The sequence below is a fragment of the Strigops habroptila genome, chromosome 4 (assembly GCF_004027225.2).
Source record: "Strigops habroptila isolate Jane chromosome 4, bStrHab1.2.pri, whole genome shotgun sequence".
NCBI classification, from domain to species: domain Eukaryota; kingdom Metazoa; phylum Chordata; class Aves; order Psittaciformes; family Psittacidae; genus Strigops; species Strigops habroptila.
The window spans coordinates 65,273,461-65,292,579 of NC_046358.1; the positions used below are offsets into that span (position 1 = coordinate 65,273,461).

The window sequence follows — 19,119 nt, forward strand, 5'->3', positions numbered from 1 at the left end:
ACATTCACCTTCATTTGCAAATATCATTTTCTTTTATTATCTGCAAAATAAAGCAAAGGCTACCAACATGGTTTTGAAATTCCACCCTATAAACTTACCTTAAAAATTATATTCTTAGTCACACAAAATTTCAGATAGTTTCAGTTCAAACTATGCATCACAGACGTACAGTGATTGTTCCATATACAAACCTGCTGCAGCTTATGCAAGATAGGTTTAATATTTGAAACAATAATAAAAATAAATACAAGGAACTTCAAAAGAATCTGTAAAAATTAACAAAATATCCAGTTTTATTTAGCTTCCAGCTCAATGGTTTTAGAAATTAAGCAAAACTTCATACAGGATGAACAGTTTTCTCCTTTGCCAGATAAAAAAGGTTGTACTGCTTGGTCCAGTCAACTACACTGGGTTTGAACATACCAAAGCAACTGCACTGAAAAAAGTCTGCAAGGTTCTGGAAGCATCCAAGACTGAAAAGGAGAGAAACACCCATTAATAAACCTATCAAAAGAAGACTGCAAGCATCAAAAATACACATTCACCATAAGATAGTACCTAAGACAGATATAAGGCTGTCAATGAAGACAGCTCTGGGAGAAGAAACATACGCACAGTTCTCCATTGACCATCATTCCTTTGTTGAACTTTTACATTGAAGACTTTTACAACCTGTATTACTTATAGAGTGAGAACAGATTAAGTTCACCTCAAATCTGTAAAAGTTGGTACTTAGTCAGATCTCATCTGCTACCACACATGACGAAACACAGACTCCTAGTATAACGAGGAAACCTTGTACTGGTTTCTCTGTTGAACTAAATACTGCAAGAGAAGGCAGAAAGGAGCCACTTCATACCTTAATTCTCTTTCTAAACCTACAGCACACACGCAGAGATTGATGAACAAATTAAAGGACAACATGCCCTCACCCCCAAAACAGTGTCTACTGATGAATGCTATGGACTGATTTTGGCACCTCTTTTTCCTATATATACAGCCATGAAGAAAGAACCCCAGCAGCTCCTATGCTGGCTGTTTACTTCCCAGGGCAAAGCAAGTTCTCAGCAAGGCAAATGAGGTCCACTCCCTCCTCTTAGCACAATTCCTACCAGGCATCACCAGCACATCCACAGAACACCACTTTTTTGCATTTATGAAACAGTGAAGCAAATCAGTACTGAAATGTGTTTAAAACATGCTCTTCATGAATACTCACTTGTATGGAGTTCTCCTGAGTGAAATAGCAGGCTTAGAAGATTTTCTCTGCATCAGGAGGTTCATTCTTTCATGCGAGGTCAATCCCAAGAACGCAATCTTATGAAAAGGAACATGTAAAACATGGTTAAAACATGAACATCACAAATTCAAATTCTGGTGATACCAAAAGCTACTATTGGGAAGGGAGGGATGGGAAGAGGTTTGCATATCTAACAAATAAGTAACTACTGCCATAATTAATGACTGAAAAGTATGTTTTTACACACCACTTGGACTAAAACGACCCAGCAAGCTGTAACATTAACACTTCCGCCGAGGAGGCAAGCTTATTTGGGATGACTGTAAAGACTGTACTTTCACAGATATCTACAGAAGTGTAAGATTTACAGCCATTAGGCACCTATTTCCTCAGATATTGTCTATAATCTACTACGCAAATTGGTAAAGAAAGATCCTCCAGAAAGACCAAGTAGCTTAGCAAAAAAGATGAAGTAGATGTCAGAGACTCAACTTCTCCATTTTCTTGATTCCATGTCTTCTTTATTGAGCTTCACAAAATGAAGAAGTTTTTTTTCCTGCATATTTGCTTGCCTATTTTTTCTTCCATTTTCTTATTTTCTCAGCAAAATCTTACAGGGTCTTTGGCTGAATACCACAGTATCATAAAGCAGTACATTTACAAACGACTGTGCACAAAACATGGTAGTTAACTGTACATATCCTACCTAGAACCTTTTTTCGTTTTTTCCAGCATGGTATCTCAGTAATGGACATAATGTAAGGTCAGCATGGACATTACAGACATCTAGCAGTACACATTGCAAGTTGTGGATATTTTTTTAAACAAGATGGTAAAAAACGCTCTCGTTCAGTATGCTTAACACATATTCAGATCACATGTTTCCTAAAAGCTGCTAAACAAGCTGTTTCCTACATGTTTTAAGACAGCTTTTCTCCATCTTGTTTGCATAGCCAAGAGCTGAGAACAACATAGCCAAGAAATTCGACAGCCCTCACCAGGATAAAATCCAGCTCATCTTTTTATTGTAGCAATGGAATTTAACACAGTGTAATGCTGCACTGCTGAGTTCTGCCATGGGATTTTTGATTCAGGCTAATTATGTTATTGAGCATTTGTGCCATTTTGGGGGCAGTAATACCTGTTCTATTAGTAAAATATCTTTAAATAAGTCTTTACAGTTTTGGAATTTTTGATGAGTAGTAAACCCAGAACTCAGTGATAGGAATGATTTGCAGACTGTGATCCTACTTTTAACATGGGAATGTTGAGCGCACAAGCACCCATGAAACTTAAAGAACTGCCCTGAGATTTAAGGAAAGCACCTAGATGTGACATATATTAATCAAGGAAAGCAGGCACAAAGTTTTTATGGGAGCAGATCAGGTAGGGAAAAGCGTTAATATGATGACTCTTAAAGAGAGAAGTAGAAACTGAAACAAAGTACTACCTGATAAAGCTGAACAGTCAGCCACAATGAAGCCCATCCAGTATGAAAACAGGCTAGTGCAAACATATAGGAAACCCATGGGGAGCAATAGATTATCTGTGTGAAGTATGTCCATGCTCCATCTTGAGGATAACTTGTTGAACAATGACTTGTCCAATCTGGCAAGATGAATAATCAGTTAATTATGTTTTTAGGCCACTTAAGAACTGAACAAAGATTATTTGCATGGAATTAATATTACATAGCAATATGATCTAGAATACCACATTTAATAGATCATGTTCCCACTTAAAAGCACCCATGCAGATACGTGACTGCTTGCTATTCTGGCTGTATAATCTTTACATTATGTATTCATAACTCACAGAATGAACATTCAAGGCACTGACTATGTACTTTGATACTATATTGAAATAAGTCATCACCTCTCATTGTCAAGGCTTCTGAAATTTTGCTTCATGCTCATTTGTAATTTTAGGACAAGAACTTATCATTTATCTTTAATACCATCATCAACAAAAGAAGACATGATGGTGACAATGCCAAGAAAGCAGCATTTACCACTATTAAGGAGATGTAAACTGGAACGTCCACCTTCTGTAAACTTCTTAAGAGATACTTAAAGCCTACCACATAGGCATCTAACCTATTAAAAAACCCCACAAACTAGGAGCAGAGCAACTTCTTTTTGCCTCTATGTCAGTAGAACAATGAAGAGGTTTTCCTCCCATGTTCCTGCACTCACAGGAAATAGAGAAAAACCATGTGCTTTTTGCATATATAAGACCACCACTGAAAGACAGGAAAGCAATACATGTTCACACAAGTGTCCTGTGTCCTCCACTGCCATAGCTGCTTCACTTCACTATACCTTGAAAAGTGCCTCATTTCAATATAATGTGAAGTAATATAAAATAAAATTTAGAACTTCTTTTTACTTAAAAGGTTACCTGTATAACTAGATTCTAAGGGCTTTACTCTCTCCAAGAAATGTCTCAATTTTCCAGTTTGGATTTATCAGTTAAATAGACAGTTCTTTTCAAAGTCATCACTATCTTAAAAACAAAAAGCAACTTTGGCAAGTGTTCAATATAGGTATTCCCAAATAACAAAATCAATAACGCCTTTGCAATAACGTATTTACAAACTTATTTTCCATTACAGTGAAGGTTATCCAGGCTAGAACCTGTAATCTGACATTCCTCCATGTGGCTTCCCTATTTCATCTAAGAAAAATGCTTACTGATACTGTATTTCCCAATGGACATCCCACTAGAGCTGTATAGTAGCTCTTACTCAACACACATGTAATCACACATTTGACCAAAGACTCAGATATGATGTATTTCCATTTAAAGACAGAATTACAAGATAACAGCACTGCTGAAATATGGTATTATTTGTGCAAGTATCATTACACTTGCTGGAAATAAAATACTGAAAATTAAAGACAATACGCACATGTCTTTGAAAGGTAACTTGAAATAAATTTATGGATACATACACAGAAGAGTTCCATAAAGCACCCAGACACCAGTCATAGTTAGGAACAACAGGAACAGCAGGTAGTAACGATGGTTCCCAATGCCTGAATTTGAGACAAGATAAAAAAAAGAAAGGTTGATTTTCTAAAATTCAGCAGTATTTGCATTTCCCCTTAAGTTCATACGAATAAAAAGGCAGCCAGATTTGTCTCTTCTTCAGAGACTGCCTTTAGCTGTTTTAGCTAGATGAGGACTAATTATGCAACCACAGCTCTTACCATGCACAGTACAATTGTCTCATATGACTGAAAAATCTAAGCTGTTCCAATTTGTTTGACCTTTGTGCGCTTCAGAACTGCAAACACAGGCATGAAAAACCAGACTTCTGTCAGAGAAACTGTTACATGAAGATATACAAGTATTTTCCTTTAAATTACAATTGGTATTGCTCAAAGCTTTGAAACAATGCATCAGAACGACATCTCACCACCTTATAGCCAACCCTGTAAAAATATTTTCAAGTATTTAACATTGCAAAAAAGCAATGGGCAACAGAATGCTAAAAATATATTGCTACAGATGTAAAACTTTAACCTTTCCGTCTTGAGCATCACCAGTAATGAGACAGAAAGGAAGAAAATGGTTGCTTTCCAGGGCAGTGGTGGAATCACCATCCCTCAAAGTGTTTACAGACCATGTAGACGAGGCCCTTAGTGACATGGTTTAGTGGTGGCCTTGGCAGTGCTGGAGTAAAGGTCGGACTCGATGATCTTAAAGGTCTTTTCCAACCCAAGTGATTCTACGAAAAACGGAGTTTCTCAAAGAACACCAAACCAAAGAGCTCTACAGGGTTAAATAGTCCAGCTGCTCCACTGCACTGTCTCTAACAGTGACAATGGCCAACATTACTCCAGGAGGACACGTGAGCCTGGCCACTTTCTACACCTCATTCTCCTCATCCACAGCTTCTGTGTTAAAACGTCATAGTGTACATATTTATCTAGTTCTTTTAGTAGCTACTTTTAGACACACTGTCCAAACACTTGTCTAATCCCTTTCTGAACCTCCTGATAATGCCTGTATCTGCAAACCCTACAGCAGCAAGCTCCAAATTTCCACTGCCTGCCACGTAAAGACATTTTTTTTTTCCTTTACCAATTTTAAATCCAGATGCTATTCTTACTGAGCCTTCCCTAGTATGATGTGCTTGGCAAATACCAGTTCTGCATACACTTTAGCCACTATCTTCATTGCTTCCCGCCGTTCCTGTCACTCCTTCTTTCAAAAGGAGAAGTCTCAGACTTTTTGGTCTCTAATCTTAGGCAGACCATTCCATCCCTTAATAATTACAGTTGCCTTTCTCTCTACCATCTAACTAATTTCCCTCTGGCACCTATAAGTGTGCCCTTCAGTATCAACTGGGTATTCTTACATGAAGTGTGCTCTCTGTCTCAGGAGATAAATGTTATTTCAGCAACTTTTTAAATATGTGACATTTTCTGCTAAAACAAACCCTCTCACCTATGCACCGTCCAGTCCACAGAGAATGCTGATCGTATCTGGCTACACATGAATCACAAGCAAGGCAATGCACAGATCTCAAAGGCTTCCTTACCTAGTTGAGGGGAAGGAAAAGAACACAGCCATTGCAAAAGCATCTGTTTCACTCTAAGCTTAGAGCATCTTCTCATGGGCACCATCATATTTTGTACTCTATAACATACATTCATTTTGTACAGCAAACATGTATTTTATACTCTAACAGACCTCACAACACACAACAGAGATGAGAACTATAAATCTTAATTTAACAAAAAAATAAATTGAAATTATTATTTCATTAAGATTAGAGTCCAAGGATATCAAAGCATCTCTTTTGTCACTGTAAAAGAAAAAACAGAAATCTAAATAACACAGAACAAACCATGCATCTAGCACTTGCATGACAAGCAATGAGGAGAAAGGATTTTATAGCAGTAGTGAGTAAAAGCCAGGTTCAAAAAGCAAACAAATACCAAAGCCTCACTTACAAGACACGATGTGCAAAATGTTCTGAAGTCCAAGCAATTTGCTTCTGCAAGAGCTACAATGTTCTGAAAGACAAAGTAGTTTGTTCTTGTGTTTGGATCACATTTCCAGGGGAATCTGAAGATTTTTACATTAGGCCTTTTGCAGATCATCAGCATTTTGAGTGCCAAGCATTGATAGGAATAAGTACTTGCTGTTTAAAAAGGTCCATGAGAAACACCAAACAGCAAAGACTGATGTAACCTCCCCCATGCAGAATTATCCAGAAAACTATCTCTGTTGACAAAATTAATCAATCATGTGGATGAAGTATTCTCCAAAATGAGATGGTCTTAAGATACAAGGTACCTCTCATGTAGTCAGCCAGACCTCAGAGAGATTAGGAGAGCTGCTATATTTACTGTTCCTTCATGTGTACTAGGAAGACAACGTTTACTAGTCCTGTGGCAGCAAGTTCAAATTGCAGTTTATTCTCCCTGGCAATCTGAAGAACTACAACCTCTTGGAGAGCAATGAGATCACAAACACAATGCTTCCCTTAATCCACAAGTTGGGGAGACTAAATACCAAAATCCCTACTGATTTCTTTTTGCCATTCCAAGACAGAGCTAGGAAATAGCATGTCATTTACATAATGCCTAAGCACAAAAAACAAACCATTATATGTATCTTCGGAGCATCTAACAAAATTTAAGTCATTTCTAGCCTTTGAGCTAGAAATTTATAGTCTTATGAGCATGGAGAGTTGTAGGAAAGCATCATGAATATCTCTTCCTAACCTGAGACAACTGGAGTGGCAACCATTCACAATTCATATTTACGAAGTGAAGTTCTAGGTGAATTTCTATCACAGATAACACCAGTGGCTCTGTACAATGTTTGGCCAAAGGTCACATTTCAATGAGAAGGTGGAAGCAAGGCCATTAAGGCAGGATTATGAAGATAAGGAAACAAGCAGTAGCAGGAGACATTATCTACTACCTATGTCGTTCAATGCTGTTGCTAAAAACCCTTAAGAATATTTTACTGCTTTCAAGACTAACAAAGCTGCACATGATGGCAAACAAATCAACCATCTCTTGCACCAGGTGAACCCTTCCCTTTGTTTTTATGAAGTCACCTACCTCTTTCCTTTCCTTTTCTGAAGTCTTAATATATCCAGGATCAGTTCTCCAAGTTTTATAGAAATAATAAAGAAGACCCACCACGCTGAGCATGACAGTGATTTCAGGAATTCTATCTGTTCCATGTAATATTCAGGTTAAGGAATATATTCTATCACTGCTATTTGTCAAACAAAATACTCTAAAATTAGTTTGTTACTTTATGAGCAACACACAAAACAGGAAAAGAATGAATTTCACTTTTATAGTAGGATCCTCTCTGTCCTTCAGAGGCCGTCATATTGGAGAAGTTGAATACTCTGTCCAGTTTGAGCACCTGAGAAGACTTTTACAACTGTACAAACCTGCATCACAATATAGCTCCCTGTCATCCTCACCAGCAGGGTGCAGATTTTTGCCTCTGAATATTTCACAGATAAGAAGTGAATTCAATTTCTTCTTTTTCTCACTCAAGTTTGTCTATTTGATTGAAACAATACCAATCAGACATGCATAGTTATTGAGCTTCCAGCAGCTGTAAGATTTGGCTCACTCACACCCCTAAGTCACTGAACAGGCCCTTACTGTTTTCTAGGTCCTGCCCTCTTGTTTGCTTTAGCTAAAAGCACTGAGTAAACTCGGACAGAAAGATGCAACTGGAAATCATTCTGGAATTACCTTTGTCACTCAAAAAACCCGTCATACGCTGATAAAACACTTCTGAAGGTAATGGGACAGCTACTGGGAATCCTTCTTCCCTCACAAATATACGACAAAATCCATAGAATCAAGGAATGGTTGGGATGGAAGGGACCTTAAAGCTCACTCAGTTCCAACCCCCTGCCACAGGCACGGACACCTTCCACTAGACGGGGTTGCTTCAGGCCCCGTCCAACCCAGCCTTGAACACTGCCAGGGATGGGGCAGCCACAGCTTCTCTGGGCAACCTGTGCCATGATTATGAAATGACAAACTTCTGGTCTAATTAGACATTTTTCCTCTTGCATACCATTCGCTTTTACCCAGTGGCTGACTGTTTTAATTACAGCCTATGGAGGGAATTCATCTCTCATGAACTCCAGAGAAGCAGATTTAAATTCAGTATGGTTATTTGCTGTAACTTCTCTAGCAGACAAACTATTATACATGGGGGAGGATATACAGTCATTAGGATCATGATTTTTACGCTAGGTACTCAAAACATCTGTATGTCAGGTGAAAGCAGGAGAACAACATGTCAAGATTAACTGTCTCTATACAGCAACAGAGGAACGTGGAGTGGGACAAATTTCACACCAATTAAATCCAAGCACTGACCTTGAGAGCACAGACTGCTAAAGAACAGTCCATGATGTCACCAAGGAGCAGTCAGAGCGCCTAAGCCTGGATTCCATCTCCAGTGACCTTTCAATCACTATATAACCACACAACGTGAATAACTCTTAAAGATCAAGTTCTGCAACCTCAAGGTTGTTTTGTCTTATGAACCAACAACACTGCAAACAGCTCTAATTAAAATCTACATGATAAATTATGACATATTGGCACTGAATGTTAGCAGATCTATAGCTGTGTTAGGGCTGAGAGAAGTCCTTAATTAGAATGGCTGGATTTTCATTTGGTCTAGAGGAACAGCTTGACAGACATAAATACAGCTAACTAAAATACTGAACAATTTTATAATACTCAAATCTGTGACCAGTTCCAGAAGGAAAACACATTCATGAGGAAAAGGGCTGGATACTGAAATGGAAAACTATCCTCTTGCCCATGTCACCAAGCTCTGGTTAGACCTTCAAGAACATTGCTCTGCTCCCTATCTTCAGCAGAGCGTCTGACTCAACCCCCTATTGTTGGAATTTGTTCTCTTTTTCATTCATATGACACCAAGAAAACCTTAAAACTTCACAGTGCAGCCCTGAATAAAATGATTTTCATTTAGACAAGCATATGTGTGTATCCCCAGAGGCAATATACTTGATCGGTTCATCCAAGTTAATCCTGATAATTCTATTAAGGACATCCTAATTGGGAACAATACAAAAGAAAATGCCACTTAAAGGATGAAGTAATTAAAAATTCATTAAAATTGTGTAGCACTATATTACAGCTGGTTTAGTACAAAATTATTTACAGTTCTAGGTATCTCCCTAAAGGTTTTTTCATAAAACTTAACCAATGAATAAACAGATGTCCCCTGTTTAACTTCCCAGGGCAGTGGTGGAATCTCTGTCCCTGGAAGTGTTCACAAACCGTGTAGACAAGGCCTTCAGCGACATGGTTCAGTGGTGGCCTTGCCAGTCCTGGGGTAACGGTTGGACCCAATGATCTTAAAGGTCTTTTCCTACCTAGTTGATTCTATGATTCTGTAAGAGCAGGGCACTAAAAAGAAAGTGTAAACTACTACAACTTTTTTGTACTAACCAGTGCAAAACCTCTTGAAAGAAAGCAAACGAAAGGTAGAAATTACTTCACCATACACTAAGGATGCAGCATAACCTGTGAATGGATAGGAGACTGGAAGATCTACTTTGGAGAGACCTGAAGAAATTTGTCCCTTGGTTTTTTGGAGGCGAGGATGCTGTTTTTAAAAGCAGAAGCATAAATATCACTCTCAAATCCTTGTCATTTTAGAAAGAAGAGATGCTTCTTATTAATGCATGTGTTACCCTGTTACACCACGTGCCAAAATACATTAACCTTCCTAACTGAGACTCTCATACAGTAGAGTCACATGGGGATGCTAACAGAGACAATCAGGTTTATATCAAAAATGTCTTAATTTTGATATTCCACAAAGAAATAGTTCAGATTTGTACACAAATATCAGATAAAGATAAAAGAAGGTAAAGATTTTTAGTCCACATATAACTTGAAATTAAAGTCAAATTTATTTCATCCCTGCCCGATGGAAGTAAACCAGTCTTACCAGATGTTAACAGTCATATCAAATTATCTGGCACTGCTCATTACTATTTGCATGATGAGGCCTACATTTATTAAGAACTGTTAAGGAGAGTTCTACTGAATTTCTTGAGTATAAAGGATATCAGGCAGGAACCAGAAAAAACAGGTCACAGACATCCAAAAAACGGAACTAAGCAGAAATGCTGTGGGAAGGTACCTTAGATTCTTGAGCCCTACAAGTTGCCTAAAAATAAAGTTAAAAGAAAAAAAATATTTTAAAAATATATTTAAACCTAACTTCACAGAGTATTCATCATCTATTATTTTTAAAACTTCACACATGCAGCACACTTCACACCTCTCAAAGTAAACAGTTCTCCTCACTCAAATGCATTCTTCAGCCAGATGTGCAGTAAGTTAACAATGCAACAAATAAAACTGAAGAGTGCTCTACTCCAGGCTGATATTATATATCAGAAGTGCTGTAGCACTGGGTAAAAAGTGCAATCTCTGTCTATTTGCACAGTGGCAGCATTGTCATTTCAATGAACACAGACCGTTGCAGGAACTGTTGAAGCAAGCAGGAAAGCTGTGAAACAGCTTAGGATAACACTGGGAGGTGTGGGGAGCAGGAGGGGAAGGAATGGTTCGTTAAAACTCATTCTGTGTCACAAATACAGAAGGAAAAGTTGAGATAAAGCACATTTCTGAGCACTGTGCATGGATATCTGTACCTACTGGATGCAAACCTTCAGTAACACTCTATCACTAAAGTTAGCTAGCAGACTGCTTAAACACTTCAGTGGTTTAGAAGATTTTTTTATCCAAATCTTTCGGTGATGAGAAAGTATTATTTTGCACACCTACAGACATTCCATTTCTATGGTCATTCTAAAAAGTACGTATATTTAAATCCTTCACACACTCTGCAACCATTTCTCAGGAGGTATCTTTTTTGCTAAGTAAACTCTGAAAAGAATACTGCATAAGATACCTTATATGGTGTCTATACCAATGAAATACATGTTTAGAGAGAAAAAGCCACAAACCTCACAAACAGAGCCATCCCAAACAGCAGGAAGAGGAGCAGACCTCCTTTCAAAAGCCAAGAATCAGAACTTAAGTTCATGACGTATCCTATGGCCCACATAAATGTCAAGGAAGATGCGAACAGCAGGACGAGCTATTAAGATTATTATGGTTAAAATATGACAAAATATTCAAGCAGGACTTACTTCAAAAGTATTCAGTTAATGTAATAACAAATGCTGAAAGACTCAAGAGAGATAAGGTAAGGTGACACTTCAACATTACAAAACTCCCACCCAAACCACTGCTACATGTTTTTAAAGAATTTCGGTTTTGTGCACCCATTTTCATAAGCCTTAGATGATCCTTTTGTTAGGAAAGAGTTGAGCTGCATTATTATTCTAAACACAGAATGCTCTAGGTTTATTTCCATTAGTTTTTACTTACGAAATTACCTCATATTTCTCTACTATTTTCAGTAACATATTATTTCTTCTGCTCCTCATTCTTTCTTCCTCTTTTACCATATACACCATGAAGCGATTCAGACTTTGATAAGCAAGGTCACGCGGTGTCTCTCCCTTTAGCAACAGAAATATTTAGTTATTTATGCACTTAACACATAAATGTTTTCTTTTTTAACAGAAGCATGAAATAAATATAGCTAAAACAAGATCAACTGGGCAATTACTTCCCAGCCCTCCCCCTTTTATTTTAAGTCAAGGAAAAGCTAAATTCAGAGTTTTAACATGCTTAATCCAGTGCTTCGTAGTTCAAAAAACCACTGCTTGCATTCAGATCGCATCCATTCAAGTTACCTGCTGGACTGTCTCCAACAACCTGAAACACTAAACTGTCTGATAAACAAAAAGAGGGAGAGAGGGCAACACAATTTGGAAAGGAAAATCAGACTGACTGAAAGGCTCAGCTGTTCATTTAATGAACATTGCAAAGAATCTCTGCATCCATACTTTGAGCCACACCACAAGAAAGGTGATAATTCCTTTTGGGAAAGACTAAGAACCTCCTAGTCAATCCCCTGTGCAAAGGATACCCAAAGTGGAGAGGACTCAGGTTTTTCTTTACATTCATTTTACACACTCATACCCTGTGGAATGAAGTATCATGAAAGAAATTGTACCTTGACATTTTTTATGTCCAGGCTAGCACCAGCTTCCAGCAACAGATCCACTGCACTAGTATTTCCTGATGCTATTGCCCAGTGCAGTGCAGTGTTCTTTTGAACATTGTCTACAGCATTGAGAGAGGGGTTAAACTTTAAGAGAAACCTCGTGGGTTCTGGTCTAGATGAAAATAAAGTATAAAAGTTAACAGACAGAAGATAACCCATATTGGATATGAAACTTTTGAACACCTTATAAAAACCACTGTTCTTCTCTGTGAAATAACAGCAGATACACAAAGCCTTGTCTCGGAACCTGCTCATCAACAGTAAATCTGAGTTTACAATTCAGGACCTGCCCTCAGGGTTTTTCTCCAGACTACATTATTTTATCATTTTAACAAATATGAGGTATATACACAGGTTGTATATAGACTAGGCTTTCAGCAACCTGGCCTAGTAGGTGTCCCTGCCCATGGCAGGGAGTTGGAACTGGATGAGCTTTAAAATCCCTTCCAGCCCAAACCATTCTGTGATTCTACGATTGCACCTTTCTACAATACTGCATACCAGCTTATATCTCCACATTTTATTTATTCTAAATGCAGCCACCTCTTGATTCTCTTCTCTGGGAAAGCACAGTAATGCTGCAGATGATTCAGCCACAAACCTAACCTTATTTTAGAAATTCTTTTGACTTTCCTTGCTACATCCAATTAGCTACTTCATAACTCCTGATCTCTGAAATACTGCGTATTTTAGTACAACTAAAGGAATGTCAGATTAACTAAAAAGTTTCATAAGATTCACCTCACTGGTTCTTGGGTACGACAGATTCTTCTGAAGTTACCTGCTACTTACCCAATGGCTTTTTGTGCTGCTAACATTAAAGGTGTTTGTCCATTGAAGTCTGTTGTGTCTACGTTCTAAGTATAAGAGAAAGATAACAAGCAAATGATTACCAGGGATTTCAGGAGACAGAGTTAGATGATAGTCAGATTTGGAGCTATACAACTGGCTTAGCTGCAGTAATATAAAGAAAATGGAAAGAAACCAAATTGTACCAGCCAAGAAGCCAATGCTCATTTAAACATTTTTCTCTCTGCTCTGTGAGTATTCCATGAGCATTCCCTTCGGAACACATGGAGTCTCCACTAAGGACATTTTTACGAGAGAGTCTCCACTAAGGACATTTTTAAGGGAACCATGTTAACCACATTTCTTGTCCTGCTTTGCACAAAGATACTATAAATAAAACGGACTTTGTAATGCAATGTATGTTAACCACCTTCCTTGTATGAACAGAGGTACATAACAGAACGTCCAAGTACATAAAACTGGTTTATTAAAATAACAAAAAAAGGATTATGTATCTTAAGATATAATTGTTAAATCATCTAACTTGCATTACCTAATACTCTTCACAATGAAAGTTTCCTTCTTCCCTGCCTCCACCCGTTAAGTTAGAGCAGAATTACTTAAAAGAAATGTCTAATCACTCGAATTTTTTAGTTGAAGATACGTGGGCTAAAAGCTTCCTTAAGTTTGCGATATATACCATCTATACCTACATTCCAGATGTCAGTCACTCTACTAGCTAGCTCTATGAGAAATAAAATATACTTACCAAGTCTTTAAATCTTAATACTCGGTGCTTCAAAGAAAGAGTCTAGATCATGTAAAACTCCCCTCTCATTTTTATTAGCAAATTATTACACTTGTCATTACTTCTGCTTATTTCAGATGTAAGCTAAGCAGATATCAACTAGAGTAGATACAACATAAAATGACACAATATACAAACATTTGTAATACAGAATTCAGACCTAGGCTGGTCGTGTATTTTGCACACTTCAACTGATGGACAATTGCATAGATCTTTAGTTACAAAATCGTAATCAAACAGTAAATGCTTCCTGATGTAGATATGGCATACAGTGCTTTTTGTTCTCAGGTAAGAGCCAGTTACTTTACAGCACCACAAATCTGCGTAGTCTTAACAACTCTCCTTAAACACTCTGAATTGCATGTGAATGTGACAAGAACAGGGGAGAGTATTAAAACAAAAAACCAAATACATATAAATGTATAAATAATCTAAGTTACTCTGAACTTGTGGCACAAGGAAATAGTTGTCAAATACCTGCTTGTCATCTAGAAAACAAAAAAGTTAATTCTGAAATGTACCGTATACACAGGCAGGTACTCATAAGTAGAAAACAACAGTGGGACATCAGCAACATACCTGGCCTTTGGATATGAGGTAAGCTACAACGGGCACATGTTGGAACAGCACTGCTAAATGGATGCTACTGAATCCTTCCCCATCAATAAGACTGGGATCTGCTCCACATTTCAACAATAGCATGACCATAGGTAGATGTCCTTGTCTGTAACAATATATAAGATGAAATTAGAAATGACAAAAAAGACAGAAATTCTAATGAAATCATTGCCTTAATAATTCTCATAGGTACTCTGAAAAAGAAAGAATCCTTTCAGATTGTTGTAGTTTTATTAAGGAAATTACCTTTTTAAATTAAATTTTATATCAGAAAATTGTATTAAAAATATACCTTAATAAATCAACCTAAGGAAAACCGTTAATTTAGAATACGATGGTTATTCTACAGTAATTTCTCCAGTAAGCAGTTTTCCTCTGAAGAAGTATCTAACTTCGTCTGGCAGAAGACTAAGATAGCCCAGTAGAAAGTACTGATCTCCTGATGTAAGAATCTGCACTCAGAGAAGTTATCCCAGAATAATTACTTTAGGCTATGTTTCTTCCCAGATGAGCAGTGCTTTGGTCTTTTTGATCATTTAACTCAAATACTGTCCTAGAAGCTAAAGTTGAATGATTTTAAATGTATCAATTGAACAGATGTCATCTAGAGCAGCTCCAGAAAGAGCAGATCCAAAGAGACCTTAAACATATGCAAGCACCAATAGATACCATCACCCAGGAAGACACTGCATGTTAGGGGACTGGAACTTGATGAACTTTAAGGTCCCTTCCAACCCAACCCATTCTATGATTCTATGTTTGTGGTGGCAGCTATAAGGAGAGCAAGAGGAAAAGCTGATAGCACCAGGAGATAAATGCCAAAGACCTCTTTACATGCCTCTGAACAACAAGGTGGCTTACAGTGGTCCTACTGCTATAAGCTTGTGTTTCAAGTCCAGGACTGGCAACGTTGAGAGTCTTATGAGAGCACATCAGGATGTGGTGCGCAGAAGCTAAGAAGCATTTAGTGCAGAAACTAGAACAACTGAAAGCATATTAACTAGACAGGCTGCAGTCTGAGGGGAACAGTGACCACAACTTTTTCAGACTTAAACTGTGCCCCAATAAGCACCACCAGCAACCTTCAGTGCCCTAACATAACGAGCCTTCTTTGCCCTAAGGCAGGACTTAAGAAGTAAAGTCTGAACAGCACTGTTCCGTCCCCAGGGAAACTTCAAAATGGGAGTTCAAGTGACTGAAGCACAGATACACATGTAACACAACTCCATGGCCTGCAAAGCTGCCAGGGATCAGAGAAGAGATTTCAGCATTATTACAGACATGCTGCAAAATCCCTTACACCTCAATAAATTAAACCCACTGCAGTGTTTGATTTATGATGACCACTGCTGTACTACACAAACTGCTACTGTAACTGCTAATACTAACAGATTTACAATAGGAATTGCAAGCAGCATACCTAATTGCCCAATGAAGGGGAGTTGAATTCAAATCTCCACCTAGCTGATCCACTATTGCACCTTTGGAAATATAATACCTGTGTAACAGTAACATAATAAGATTAAGAATAGACACAATAAAAGATTAAACATGATACTAAGGATAACATAACTCTAGTAGTAAATAGCTTATAATAAAAACTCACTTAGAGAAGCATATGGACATGAGAATATTTTCAGTAAAGAATGCTTGTTTGAGAAAATGTTTAAGAGCAAATATAGTCATTAGCAAGGCACTTGTAAAATCTGCTTTAATCTTTGCTAAACAAACCAAACCCAGGAAAATCTAATGATTTCAGGTACTACAGAATTTTACGTATAAAGAAACCACGGTAACTTTACATTTAAGTGGCATTCTCACAAAGGTAATTGGGTTAAAACCTTAATTTTATGCTTTTCTTCCCAAGTCGCACGTTTGTTTCTTTTGAAGTATAATAGTGACAAAGTGATTATAAACAGCAGAGGCAGAATACTCATGTTACTTTCCCAAGGACTCTAAAGCTTACTTAACCAGCTCCTGTCTGTTGTTTATTGCTGCCCAGTGAAGAAGAGTCACATTTTCTTTGTCTGGTTGTCGAACATCATATCCTGCTTCTACCAATTCTTTGCATCGCTCTATCATTCCATACCTTAAATGAGAAAAAAGAAAACGGATATACTTCCCATTCGTTTGTTAAGTATCCTTCAGCTTAGAGACAGCCACATACTAAAGAAAAACAAACCTCATCAAGCATCACCCAGCACTCCTAATTGAGCAAATTCCACATTTCATTCAATGGAAGCCTAGCAAAAAGAGTTGGCCTGAGCCTTGATGAGCAGAACTTTCTACCTAACTAACCTGGTTGAGATACTATTGTTAATGATAAAAATACTTGCAACAATACTTTTAAATTATTTTCCTTCTTTCACTACGGGGAGCAAATGAAACTAAAATTTTCCTTTGTAAAAATATCCAACCTGTCTCATATTTGAGGACACTCCCATCTATTTCAACATTCTGCACACATAGAACACATACTTACTGCGTAGCCTTGACAATATCACAGGTGCTGGGGTCTTCAACGATGGGATACAGCCCTGGTAGCACTGGGAGATCTTTATCCCCGTGGGCACTGTGGCAGTTATGCATATGAGGTCGATGAGGCCCATGGCAATGGCCTTTACACTGTTGGTTAACAAAGCATCTATCAACAAACGTTTTTCATATACTGAACACCACACCTCCTTATTACATTAATAAGAACAAGGAAGTTCACTTAAAGCGCAGTTAAAGCCACCTGACAAGAGACTAGTCCTTTTCTTTAGCACAGGGACATGGGAGGATGGAAGAGAGATAGTTAAGGTCCATCAGTTACAAAGATGTTAAGCACCTTGCAGAGCTGGCTCCTGGCACAACACCCTTACCCACAGCAATGCTACTGTGCTAGAATGCCAGCCTATACCTGCAAGAAAGCTGGAGAAGGACATTTTACAAGGATATCCTAGTGATAAAGCAAGGGGAAATGGCTCTAAACTAGAAAAGGGGAGATTTAGATTAGATATTAGTAAGTTCTTCCCTGTTCAGGTTGGGAGGTGCTGGCACAGGTTGCCCAGAGAAGCTGTGGCTGCCCCATCCCTGGCAGTGTTCAAGGCCAAGTTGGACGGGGCTTGGAGCAACGTGGTTTAGTGGCAGATGTCCCTGCCTGTAGCAGGGGGTTGGAACTGGATGAGCTTTAAGGTCCCTTCCAACCCAAACCAGTCTGGGATTCCTCGAGCAGGTGTTGAACAACCAGAGCAGCCGGCAGCCACAGGGCACAGGGCCCGCCGCGCACGGCGGTACCAGGAGAGACGCGCCCTCAGCAGAACATGGGCCTCCCTTCTCGGTCAAGCGCGGCCGCCGGAGCCCTCGCCCGCCGGCGGACACCACCCGCTCCGTCCCCGCGCGCCGCGGGGAAGCCCCCGCCCGCCTCAGCCCCGCACCAGGCTGCGAGCTCCCGCACAGGGCCCCAGCGAGGGGTGCACACCAGGCCCGGCGCCTCTCCCCGGCTCCAACCGCCTTCCCCCCGCCGCCAGCCTAACCCCGGAGCCCGAGGCCGCCTCATGGGGCCTCGGGGCCCCCAAGGACTAGGCAGGGAGGTCCCGGGCGAGCCAATGGCAGGCCCAGCACCCCCACCCCCATCCCCATCCCCATCCCCATCTCCGGGCTGGGCCTCCCCTCACCGCCGGGCCGCCACCAGCCATCCCCACTGCGCCCGGAGCTCCACACCCCCCACAGCTTCCTGCTCCCACTTCCTGGTTACCGCCTCCGGGGGCGGGGCCGGGCCCTCACGGCCGGGTAGCCGCGGTACGGACGAGCTCTTTCCCCGCGGCCTCACCCGGGGCGCTGTGCGCCAGCCGGCGTCAGCGAGCAGGCTCAGCTGAAAGCGATCTGGCCACAACCCCCGCCTACAAAGCACTGCAAAGGAGGGGTATAAATCTCCCACTCACACCACCTGGTACAACAGGAGGAGCCGAGAAGACGTCTGGGACCAGCACAGAGTTCGAAGTCGGTTTTAAAACGTGAGGAGTTTGCAATCCTCGTAAAGCTTGCAAATGTGTTGACACCTGATAATGTTAAAAGCAAATATTACAGTATGAAAGGTTACCAAAGAATTATCCCAGTGTGGAGCCCACTGCCTCATTGCTAGCAGCCCCAGCACTGGTCACAGCAGAGTGGGAGAGGAGAGGGAGCAGGCTGTATCACAAAGCATGTAGGGCAGGGGCAGAAGAAGAGTTATTAAGGCAATCATAAACCCATTCTCCACTGCTCTAGGGTTTGATCTTGCAACCTTTGTACCATTCTTTGGCATGTCTATATGTTTCCTGAAACTGTTCTTAAAGGGAGGAAAAAGTATTTTCCTTGTTGCGTAGTCACAGCAAGACTCTCATCTATCATTAAAGCAGTATCTACTATTTCAGCACAAAAAACCCCAACCCACTCATTACACAGCAACTGGCCAAGGTAACAGCTATCTTGAGAGAAATGGAAATGG

The 19,119-nt window shown here is 39.6% G+C and overlaps 1 protein-coding gene across 7 annotated transcripts; it reads right to left on the reverse strand.

Moving 5' to 3' along the window:
- Nucleotides 1-264: 264 nt before the first annotated feature.
- Nucleotides 265-18,599, reverse strand: ZDHHC13 (zinc finger DHHC-type palmitoyltransferase 13). Of its 7 annotated transcripts, none has more exons than XM_030484686.1 (17): nucleotides 18,580-18,599; nucleotides 17,131-17,273; nucleotides 16,615-16,737; nucleotides 16,069-16,146; nucleotides 14,610-14,754; nucleotides 13,226-13,290; nucleotides 12,383-12,545; nucleotides 11,697-11,822; nucleotides 11,262-11,395; nucleotides 10,356-10,456; nucleotides 7,327-7,451; nucleotides 6,205-6,267; nucleotides 5,696-5,789; nucleotides 4,195-4,278; nucleotides 2,691-2,848; nucleotides 1,220-1,317; nucleotides 265-473 (listed from the first exon to the last, which is right to left on the reverse strand). In XM_030484686.1, the coding sequence occupies exons 2-17, from the start codon at nucleotides 17,235-17,237 to the stop codon at nucleotides 338-340; spliced, it is 1,800 nt and encodes a 599-aa protein (XP_030340546.1). In that variant the 5' UTR covers nucleotides 17,238-17,273; nucleotides 18,580-18,599; the 3' UTR covers nucleotides 265-337. The 7 variants fall into 7 exon arrangements, with proteins under 7 accessions (XP_030340546.1, XP_030340545.1, XP_030340544.1 ...); XM_030484685.1 differs by lacking the exon at nucleotides 18,580-18,599 and adding an exon at nucleotides 18,463-18,527; XM_030484684.1 differs by lacking the exon at nucleotides 18,580-18,599 and adding an exon at nucleotides 18,388-18,462.
- Nucleotides 18,600-19,119: the final 520 nt, after the last annotated feature.